The sequence below is a fragment of the Bos javanicus genome, chromosome 18 (genome assembly GCF_032452875.1).
Source record: "Bos javanicus breed banteng chromosome 18, ARS-OSU_banteng_1.0, whole genome shotgun sequence".
Classification (NCBI taxonomy): domain Eukaryota; kingdom Metazoa; phylum Chordata; class Mammalia; order Artiodactyla; family Bovidae; genus Bos; species Bos javanicus.
In genome coordinates, this window is record NC_083885.1 from 49923292 (window position 1) to 49934032 (window position 10741).

A 10741-nucleotide genomic window follows, 5' to 3' on the forward strand; every position below is an offset into this window, starting at 1 on the left:
ATGATTTAGTATCTTAGAGGGTGATAAGTGAAAAGGAAAAGCAGCGCAGGAGAAGAGTAATGAAAGGGGGTGCAGTTTGGACAAAGAGCTGGTGCTGGAGGGTTTCTCTGAAGAGGTGACATCCATTGAGTAGAGACTTGATGAAGTGGGAGAGGTGGTAAAGCGTTCCAATCAGAGTAAAGGGCAGTGCAAAGGCCCTGAGGTGGGGAAGTAGGGTCGCTGCGGCCAGGGAGGAAGTCAGAGAAGTTTTCAGGCCCTTCAGAGCATTCTGCGGACCTTTGTTTTTTATTGAGTGGGATGAGAAGACGCTGGAAAATCATTAAATGAGGAAGATCATTTCTGCTTCTTTCTGTTCTTTCTGCTTCTTTCTGTTCAGTGACTTAAAAACACACACACACACAAATAGGACAGGATAATAGAGATGCTAGGAGAGAGGTACCTGCAGCCGGGGTGGTCCGGGAGAGCCTCCCTGAGGAGGTGACAGAAGAGCTGAAATCGGAAAGTGGAGAAGAAATTCAAAGGGCTAGGGGGAGGGAAACAGAGAGAGGCCGGGCCTCGAGAAATGAAACCAGAAGCGGAGCCAACGTCCCGGCAGGCCTGGGGAGGAGCCTCCGCCAGCAGAGGAGGGAGAGGGGCTGGGGTGTTCGGGGGAACGCCCCGCCCCCAGCCGGCTGCTCCACCCCGCCCCTGGGGAGAGAGGAGGCGCCGGCCAGGCTCCCAGGCAGAGTGGGCAGGTGGGAGGGGCCAAGGTGGCCGAGGCCCATCCCCCAACGCGGGACCGAGGCGGGAGGGCATGTTGCGGAACGCGGACTCTGCCCTCAGGGACCCGATTCCCTCTGCGGGGCCAGCCCTTCCACTTCTCCCGCCAGTTTTCTGACGGCTGTAGCTGGGCCTCTCTGAGCCTCAGTTTGATCATCTGGAAAGTGGAGGTGCTCCTCATACTGGCCTCACCGTGGTCCTAAAAAACTCCACGATTCCTCATCATTCCTGTATTTTTGGGCTTCCCTGGAGGCTCAGACGATAAAGAATCCGCCTGCAACGCGGGATTTTGGCCTTTCCTGGTGTCTCAGACAATAAAGAATCCGCTCACAATGCGGGAGACCTGGGATCGATCCCAGTTTGGGAAGATCCCCTGGAGGAGGGTATAGCAACCCACTCAAATATTCTTGCCTGGAGAATCCCATGGACAGAGGAGCCTGGTGGGCAACAGTCCATGGGGTCGCAGAGTCAGACACGACTGAGCGACTAAACATACACCTGTATGTTTAGGGCAAAGAGAGTTCATGTAAAAGTGAGTCCGGGGACTTCCTGGTGATTCCTAGCTAAGACATCCTGCTCACAATTCGTGTGGCCAGGGTTTGATCCCTGGTCAGGGAATTAGATCCAACATGCTGGAATCAAGAATTCCCATGGTGTAGCTAAAAGATCTGGTGTGTCACAACTAAAGACTCTACATGCACAGCCAAATAAATAAATTAAATAAATGAATATGGGGGCGGGGGGAGTGAGTCTCCTTCCTGCACAGCCAGCCTTGCCTTCCATCTCACTCGGGGTAAAGCTCTAGCCCTCCCTACGGGACTCTACAACACCCTACAGGACTTGCCCCCTCAAACTCTGTCATCTTGTCTCCTAGTACTTGCCTCCTTGCTCTCTCTACTCCAGCCACATGGATGCTTGCTAAGTTATTCAGTCGTGTCTGACTCTTTGCTACCCCGTGCACTGTAGCCCACCAAGCTCCTCTGTCCATGGGATTCTCCAGGCAAGAATACTGGAGTGGGTTGCCAGGCCCTTCTCCAGGGGATCTTCCCAACCCAGGGATTGAATCTGAGTCTCTTACATCTCCTGCATTGGCAGATGGGTTCTTTACCACTAGCTCCACCTGGGAAGCCCCACTGACCTCCAGATGGTCCTTTTAACTCTCAACTAATGCTCTGACCACAGGGCCTTTGCACTGGCTGTTCCTGCTATAGGGATTGTATCCCCACAGATTCACAAAGATCACGTCTCGCCTCTTTCAGGTCCCTCTCAAATTTCATCTTGTCAGTGAGGCCTTCTTTGGCCTCCCATCTAAATAACAACATCCCCATCACTTTCTTGCTTTTTCTTTGTAACATTTGTCACTACTTGACAGACTACATTTTACTGTTTATTTCAGTGTATATTTCAGCCTCTCCCACGATGATGTTTTATGAGAGTGGGAACTCTATTTTGTTCATGTTTTTGGAAGAGTGCCAGGTCCACATAGGCACTCAGTAAATTTGAGCAATTATTGGAATCTTTGGTGTGCAGCAAGCGCCCTCTTACACACTTTGCATGATCACTCAATGAGGCAGATACTACTCCAGGTGTTGAGGGTGGGACATGATGTGTTTGAAGAGCATCAGAAAATGGTGTGGGGGAGGTGAGTCGAGAGAGGTGGCAGGGACGTTTGGCTATCTCAAGATTGGGAGTTCATCTTCTCAACAACAGCAAAAAGAAAAAAGAAAAAATTTGAGTGCCCACCTGTGCCAAGGGTAGTTCTGTGCAGTACCCAACCCCTTCCTCTGAAAGATTTCTCCAACAGACCAGAAGCCTAACCATAAAGAGGTCATAAATAACTTGAGATTGGATAGGTACTACTAGGGCTTCCTCGATGGCTCAGTGGTAAAGAATCTGTCTGCAATGCAGGAGATGCAAAAGGCTCTCGTTCCATCCCTGGGTTGGGAAGATCCCCTCGAGGAGAAAATGGCAACCCGCTCCAGTATTCTTGCCTGGAAAACCCCATGGACAGAGGAGCCTGGCAGGCTACAGTCCAAAGGGTCACAAAGAGTCGGACATGACTGAGTGACTGAGCACAAGGTACTACTAACAAAGTCAAAGAATGTGAAGTGGGGTTGGGGTCGGGGTGCACCTGGACATATTGAGCTAGGAAGGGCAGGGAAGACCTCTCCAAGAAAGAGACATTTATGTGGGTGAACTTATGCAGGAAGTGTCCTCTGGGCAGTTAACAGCAGGTGCAAAAGCCCTGGGGTCAACTGGAGTTGTGTGAGGAGTGGAGGAGAATCAGAGCTAAAACTAGGGAAGCTAGGTGCAAGATTGTCAGGCCTTGCATGGATTGGGGTTTTATTCCGAGTGTGGGTTTCCCCGATGGCTCAGTGGTAAAGAACCTGGCTGCCAATGCGGGAGACGCAGATGTGCGTTTGGTCCCTGGGTTGGGAAGATACCCTGGAAGAGGGAATGGCAACCCATTCCAGTATTCTTGCCGGGATAATCCCATGGACAGAGCAGCCTGGAGGACTGTGTCCATGGGGTAGCAGAGTCGGACATGACTGAGTGAGCAAGAAGTCACCTAGAGGTTTAAGTTGGAGTCAGACATGGGCATGTGCCTTCTGATCCCCTTGACCACCTCCTTTCTTTCTCCGGATTGGCACCCACCTGTCAGTTACCCAACTGTTTTCAGAGTAAATGCAATGCCTCTCTCAGGGTGAGAATCTGGCTTTGAGCCAGAAAGCAAAGGCAAAATCCCCTTCCTTTCCCTGCATGTTACACCCACAAGTGGTTCCTCCTTGTATCCTTTCCAGAAAAGTCCCTAAATGCAGCATAAGCTTACCTGTTGTCATGTTTTCAAAGGTCTCTGTGGAGGCCTAGCCAGTGCAGCAGTATACATCACATCTTCCCTGGCCTCCCTTCTTTTCCCCTACTCTTGCCAGCCTGGGGTTGCACCTCCTAAATAAATCATTGGCACCATTTACTTTAGCCTGGACTGTACTTCCTAGCCAACAGTTTTGTAGCAAGATCTGCTGTTAGTGCTGGGGATCTCTGGGCATTTTCATTCTCCTCTGGGCCTCTGTAGCACATTTCCTACAAAATAAATGGGCTGATTTTTAGTTTTTTCATTTAAAAATATTTATGTTTATCTATCTGGCTGTGCCAAGTCTTAGTTGTAGCATACATGATCTGTAGTTACAGCGCTGAATTCTTAGTTGTGGTATGTGGGATATAGTTCTCTGACCCGGGCTTGAATCTGAGTCCCCTGCCTTGCAAGCACAGAGTCTTAGCCACTGGACAGGCAGGGAAGTCTCAAAGGGCTGACTTTTAAGTGTCCGGGAGCCCTATCCTTTGACATGTTAATTCATGTGACCCAGTTTCTCCTTCCTGTGTCCACCATGTGGCTGGGGAGTCTAAATCTACAAAGCAGCAATGAATATAATAGTTAAGAAGGCTCTGGAGGTAGCCTGAATTTGAGTTCTAGCTCCGTGGTCCTTATTCTTCTGAGCAAATGACTTGACCTCTCTGAACCTTAACCTCCTCTTATGTAAAATGTGGTAACAGTATCTATTTCAGTATAATCATGAGGACAAGATGACTTAATTCAAATAAAGTAGGTAGAACAGTGCTCTTAGCGTTCAATAATGTTAGTGGTCTTAACATTCAATAAATACTGTATCTAATAATATACCTGCCCCAACTTTGACTGGGAAGGGGTACATGCCCCTAAGGACACCAGGTCCCTCCCACTGACCTACAAAGAAACTTTAGGCAATATCACCCCTTCCAAAATACTTTTATTAAAAAAAAAATCATTACAAACAATCAAAAAAACAAACAAACAAAAACACCACAAAACCCGCTTTTCTTTTAAATAATGCGGCATGGAGCAGTTTGGTTTCCACCCTATTGCACGTGGTCCGGCCTGGTCATGAATCAGGAGGCTGCTGGGACTGGGGTCCTGCGAAGGAGGTGGGGTTCAGCCTGGGGGAGGAGGCCAGCCTCTCCCACTACCTGGAGGTGCCATGAGGCAGAGGCTGGGTTTCCATAGCAACCAGGTAGCACATCCCTGTCATCCTTTGACAGGCCCAGCTTATCTTCCCTGAGGCCCCAGTGACACAAGGGGAGTCGGAACTGGAGGAAAAGGCAGAAGAAATGTGGAAGTGGGAAATCAGACTCCCGGAAACAGAGTCTCATTAAGGCATTTGGAACAGATAAATTAATTCAGGAAGACCCACCTTCACAGAAGGCTGAGATAACCAGACACACACACACATGCAAGACAATTTGTGGAACCCTGAAGTGGGAGGAGAGGAGGCCACTGCTTAGAGGCCCCATCAAAACACACACACACACACAGAATGGCATCCAGGGAGTCATCCCACCAAGGCTGGGATGAGGAAGGAGCCCTCCCCTGCCCCCCATCAAAGTTTTAGGATCCCAGAATGATTTCCATGATGTGATCTAGTTCATTCCATTCCCAGGACCCTGGGGCACAAAAAAGGTTGTGAGGAGGTTCTGGTGGGGCCACTGCAGGCTCCTTCTCCACTGCGGATGTGTCGATGTCCAGGAAGAAGTCATCCAGGCCTGAGTCCCCCAGGTACCGGGAGCTCAGAGCTTCTAAGAAGACTGGATCGGGCTGGGGAAACACTTCATTCTGGGGGCTTGGGGGAGCTGCTGGATTCTGAGGTGGCTCGGTCTCATCCATGGAGGTCTCCAGCTCCCGGAGAATAGAGCCAATGGTTGCCGACAGCGAGAAGTCCTCCTCGCCCAGGAAGAGGGGCTCCGGGGGCAGGGCAGGTGCAGGAGTCAGGCAAAGCGCGGCTTGGAGCTGCTGGAGGGTGTTGTGGATGAGGACGTGCCTGCGAAGGCTGGGTGCTCGGGGGCCTAGACTTCGCTGGACTTTGTCTAGGGAGATGCGGAGCAGGGCTTGCTGGTAGCTCCGCAGGCCTGCTGGACTCCAGTCCCACTTCTCATCCTCTTCTTCTTCCTCCAGATCTGAGTGCTTCCTCTTCAAGCCTCCTACCATGATGCCCTAGGGAGAGAGGAGGGGTAAATAAGACACAGCAGGGCTAATTCAAATCCCAAATCTCTAGTATGACTATTGTTGATTTGTTATGATCCAAACTTCAGTTTTTGCATCTATAAATTAAGATAGTATGAGTCCCACAAGGCTGAGAAGAAGAGTCAGTGAATGTGATTAAGAAAATTAGATCTCAGGACTTCCCTGGTGGTCCAGTGGCTAAGACTTCACGTTCCCAGTGTAGGGGGCCCAGGTTTGATCCCTGGTCAGGCAACTAGATCCCAATGCCCCAACTAAAAGTTTGCATGCTGAAAGGAAGACAGAAGATCCACATGCGTCAACCAAGACCCAATGCAGCCAAATAAACAGATAAAAATATTAAAAAAAAAACACACACCAAAATCTGGACTTAAATATAGCTGGGTTTGAATCCCACTTACTTGCCCGTGTTGCCTCAGTGAGTTTAACTCCTTGAGACTCAAATTTCCTCATATGCAAGATGAGGATCCTAACTCAAGTCCCCCTAAATCTTAAAGTTGTTCTTTCGACAATACTCTTTTCTTCAAGTGTGACAGATACAAGACAGGTGTTGAGCACAGAGCTATGGCCTTGAAGCAAAGAATCCTGGGTCTGAATTCTGCTTTTCACACTGCTCAGTTGTGTGATCTTGGGAAGTAATGTGACATCACGCACTTCAATGAACGAGAGTTAACTGCTATTTATTTATGAAATATTTTTGAGTGCCTACTACATTCCAGCCACCTGGAGCCCTGTTAAGGCACCTATCTGTGAAGACGCTTCTTTCCACATGGAAGATATTTCTGTCCATGCCCTCATCCTAACTGACTGGGAACGTGCCCAACGACAAGGTATGGGGCCTCTCTCATTCCCTCTGCGGAGGCCTTCAGGTTCCCCCTGGGCGAGCCCCACAGGAAAACTTGCTAGAACTGACTCACGCCAAGCCCCGCCTCCACCAGTCCATCCAACCAGATCTCGGCCCTCTACAGGCCCCGCCCCCTATACGGTTCCCCTTTCAGCATTCAGACACGCCCCAATTTGGCCCAGGGGCTTCTGGGAAATGTGGGCCAATAGCCACCAGGTACACGAACTGACGTTGAGCAAGCACTACAACCCCCGGAGGGCTCCGCATGCCACAGGGACTAGCCTTCCCCGCCCAGCCCCGCCCGGGGCATGCGCACAGGGGCCCAAGGTACGTGGGGGAAGGGAACCCGGACGTCCAGCTGCCTGGCGATTGCCAAGCCCCGCCCTCCGCTGCCTCTTGGGCTGCGGGTCTGAGCTCCACGCCCTGGACACCCCTCCCCCACTCCAGACTTTGGCTCTAAAACTGCTTTCTCCCGGCCCTTAGGAATCGCAGAAGGTCCTGGATTCTTCACTCAGGCTGCTCTCGGGCCCAGAGACCCAGGACCCCAGCACAACGCTCAAAGACTTACAAATGCGCTCCGATTCACTCCGTTCGGGACACTAAGTATCTCAGTTACTAGACCGTCTCCCGTCAACGTTCCTCTATTCTCCCGTCTTTGAAACGCTTTTCGACTTCATCTCCAGTCTCCCACTGTGACTTCCAAGACCCGACAGGGAACTCTCCCCAGAACCCGCTCTCCGACACTGCGTCTGGGAGACCCAGAGTCCTTGCCCCTACTTCTCTCGCTTCTCCAAAGGTCCAGGATCCCAGCCCAGCCCCTCACACCTTTCCCTAAACACTAGAGCCCCGAATTCAACCTGTCCCAGAGACAAGAACTGTCCTAATTTTTAGTTTCCTACCCCAAATTTTCCTTCTCTAGTTTTCTCGCTTCTCCAAATACCCTATCTCCCAGCTTCAAACTTCCTCCACTTGAAAATTTTGTCCCCCACCCCCAAAACTCTGTCTTCCGTGCAAGGATCTCGAAACCCCGGTCCCTAAACCCTCTCTTCAACCCCTATTATCACCCTGAATCTGCGCCCCCTAATCTCGCTCATACCCCGCCTCCACAACTCTCGAGGGAGCGCCTCCACGTCCCTCAACTCAAGGCAGATCCCAAGCCAGGTAGCCACACCTCACCTCAGCTGCCAGGTTCGCAACCACCACCTCCGGGAACGCCCGCGGCTTAGCGACCCTCCAGCGTTGGGCAGGGGCCTCGTTCACCTCCCCCGGGCCTCTCACCCTGGTCTCTGGCCCACCCAGCTCCGCCCGGGAGCCGAGCCGCGAGTCACGATTGGCTGGAGTCCTGCCGGCCGCGGGGCGCGGATTGCTGGGCGGGGCCATCCTCTAGTCGCCAGGAGACGCCCCACCCGCCCTCCCCTCCCTTGCTTCGCGGACCAATTAAAGGATTCCGACTAGCTGGCCGGGGCCACGTCTCTACAGAGTGGAGATGGCACATCAACGCACTTTCCTTTAACTTAGCTACTATCTTCGCTCCAAGATTGTCATCTTTGCTCTCTGCGATCCCTTTATACCAGGCCAGGACCGCGTCGCGAAGCAAGAGGTGGCTGGCATTCCCCACTCCAACCCGCTTTCGGGGCGGGAGGGGCTGAACGTCTCGCTGAGACCGCGCCCATTGGATTCAGAGGGCGGACGCAGCGGGGAGGATGACGCATTGACGATCAGCCAACAGTTTGGCGCGGCCTATGTTGCCTGGGCGATCGTAGCCCCGCCCCTCACCTCCCCTGTCCTGCCCCTCACACTTTACCCGAAGCGTTCTTCTTATAAGGACTTCTCCGGCTTGTCTTCTGGTGGTGCCTCATGAGTCTTCCTAATGCCCCGTCTTTCCGCTCTCAGGGTGGCACGTCTGCTGCTGGAGACTGGTTTATGGCTCCCCACTGTCATGGGGACAAAGTTCAATCTCATTTTTGTCTCAAAGCCCTTCAGGTCTGGCCAGATACAAACTCCTGCTTGCTCGCTAAAATCCTGCCACACTCTGACTTTCTGTATTTCTAAAATGGCTTCAAGTGCACTCCACCACCAAGAACACAGAGATTCTGTTTTCTTCCCTGCTTTATCCACAGTGCCTACAACAATCCCAGAAACATAGCTGCTGCTGCTGCTGCTGCTAAGTCACTTCAGTCGTGTCCGACTCTGTGCGACCCCATAGACGGCAGCCCACCAGGCTCCACCGTCCCTGGGATTCTCCAGGCAAGAACACTGGAGTGGGTTGCCATTTCCTTCTCCAATGCATGAAAGTGAAAAGTGAAAGTGAAGTCGCTCAGTCGTGTCCGACTCGAAGCGACCCCACAGACTGCAGCCTACCAGGCTCCTCTGTCCATGGGATTTTCCAGGCAAGAGTACTGGAGTGGGTTGCCATTGCCTTCTCCGCAGATACATAGCAAGTACTCAGAAATGGAAGGGAAGAAGAGGCCTCTGGATCTTTAAACTTGCGTCCCCATTCTGAAAACACACCCTCATTTCCCAGAACCCAAAATTCTCATCAGAAACTCATTCCAAAGGATTCCTTCTCTCGGAAGCCCCCCTTGAAGCTCCAGGATGGGTTGGGGCCTTTTCTGGGCTCCCTTGGTGTCCTTGTGTTGTTTCTCCCATCCGGGCTCTGACTCTTCTGCTCCTGCCACTGCATCTTGGCCCTGGGCTGTCACTATCTAGACTGTGGACCCTCTGATATACCAAGGTTATCTCAGGCTCCCACTGCTTGGGCCACAGCATCACCTCCCACAAGGCTGGACACAAAACAGGTACCCAGTGAAAGTTTGTAAAATGCCTAGACAATGTGATTGAAAGACATAAGAGGGCAGAAATAAAACAGTCCTAGTGCTGTGAAAGCCTGAACCAGCCTTGTCCCATCCCTACGTGTTCTCACCAAGGGAAGGCAGTTTTCTCCAGGGAAGGAAGGTTTAAGTCTCCTCAGGCCAGTTCTCACCGGCTGGAATTTGTTAACCAAGTTGTCCAGCTGTTTGCAGAAGTGCAGGATTGGAATGGATTGGGGGTGGGGTATGGACGGAGAGAGATTTGGGAGTTAGGTGGGAAGAGGCTGAAGGTAGGGAGAGAGGAGTGTCTTGCTCAGGCCTGGGAGAGGTGTCTCTGGGGAACAAAGGTTGGGGAGAGTAGATTCCAAAGAGGGACATGTTTAGGAAGGTGGGGGGGCGGGCAGTTCTTCCCCTTCCTCCTCTCAAACTTGCACCTCCAGGGTTCCCTTCACAGGGTGACACCACTAGAACCCCATCTCCAGGATATAACCCCAGGCTTCTTCCTAGATGTATCCTTCCCCTCGCCAGGGAACTGTCCACTCAAGACTCTCTCCCACCCACTCTCCCTTCTCTACCTCTGGGCACCTAGGTTCCCAGCCTCTGCTCTTTCATCCTCTGATCCATCTTCACACAGTTGCCAAGGAAAGCTTTATAAAATACAAATCTGAATGTGCCCCCACCCTGCGTCTCCCCTGCTCCACTCATTGCACAACACCTTAGACTGAAATTTAGACTTTTTACAAGATTCTGAACAGCTTCGTGTCCTTTGAACAGCCCCTCTTGGGGCTGATTGTGCTTCTCCTCCAAGCTAAAGTGAAAGTGTTTGTCACTTAGTCATGTCCGACTCTTTGCAACCCCATGGACTGTAGCCCACCAGGCTCCTCTGTCCATGGGATTCTCCAGGCAATACCGGAGCAGGTTGCCATTCCCTTCTCCAGGGGATCTTCCCAATCCAGGGATGGAACCTGGGTCTCCTGCATTGCAGGTGGATTCTTTATCGTCTGAGCCACCAGGGACGCCCTCTCCTCCAAGCAAAGTGTTATTAACTGTAGGGGATAGATTTAAGTTCTTCAAAGGTGCCATGTGCTCTTCAGTCACCTGGCTCAAGTGGTATCTTCTACCTAGAATGTCATGTCTTAGAACCTTCTCCCGGCTCATTCTCACTAAATCAGGTTTCAGGTGGGACATCTGCTCTTCCACAGAACCCTGTCTGCTCCTCAAGCTGGGTCCCTCAGCCCTCTGTGCTTCCTCCATCAGAGTTGTGGCCACTCTGTGTTG

At 51.7% G+C, this 10741-nt stretch overlaps 1 protein-coding gene and 1 long non-coding RNA gene across 4 annotated transcripts; one reads left to right on the forward strand and one right to left on the reverse strand.

Annotated features, from left to right (window-relative positions):
* Positions 1-4524: 4524 nt before the first annotated feature.
* Positions 4525-10368, reverse strand: SERTAD3 (SERTA domain containing 3). 3 transcript variants are annotated; one of them, XM_061388311.1, is made up of 2 exons: positions 8458-10368; positions 4525-5782 (listed from the first exon to the last, which is right to left on the reverse strand). In XM_061388311.1, exon 2 carries the CDS (start codon positions 5774-5776, stop codon positions 5180-5182), a length of 597 nt encoding a protein of 198 aa, XP_061244295.1. In that variant the 5' UTR covers positions 5777-5782; positions 8458-10368; the 3' UTR covers positions 4525-5179. The 3 variants fall into 3 exon arrangements, with proteins under 3 accessions (XP_061244295.1, XP_061244294.1, XP_061244293.1); XM_061388310.1 differs by lacking the exon at positions 8458-10368 and adding an exon at positions 7932-8394; XM_061388309.1 differs by lacking the exon at positions 8458-10368 and adding an exon at positions 7830-8388.
* Positions 6415-7477, forward strand: LOC133230613 (uncharacterized). The gene is made up of 2 exons (XR_009730900.1): positions 6415-6980; positions 7137-7477. It is a non-coding gene; the product is annotated as an uncharacterized LOC133230613 (long non-coding RNA).
* Positions 10369-10741: the final 373 nt, after the last annotated feature.

What these genes read in the sequence shown, in the direction of transcription:
- SERTAD3 (XM_061388309.1), bottom strand. Translation starts at nt 8,033, where the DNA reads ATGGCCCCGCCCAGCAATCCGCGCCCCGCGGCCGGCAGGACTCCAGCC. An exon ending in TTGCGAACCTGGCAGCTGAG is followed by an intron (nt 5,783 to 7,829) that starts GTGAGGTGTGGC and finishes CTCTCTCCCTAG; the next exon opens with GGCATCATGGTAGGAGGCTT.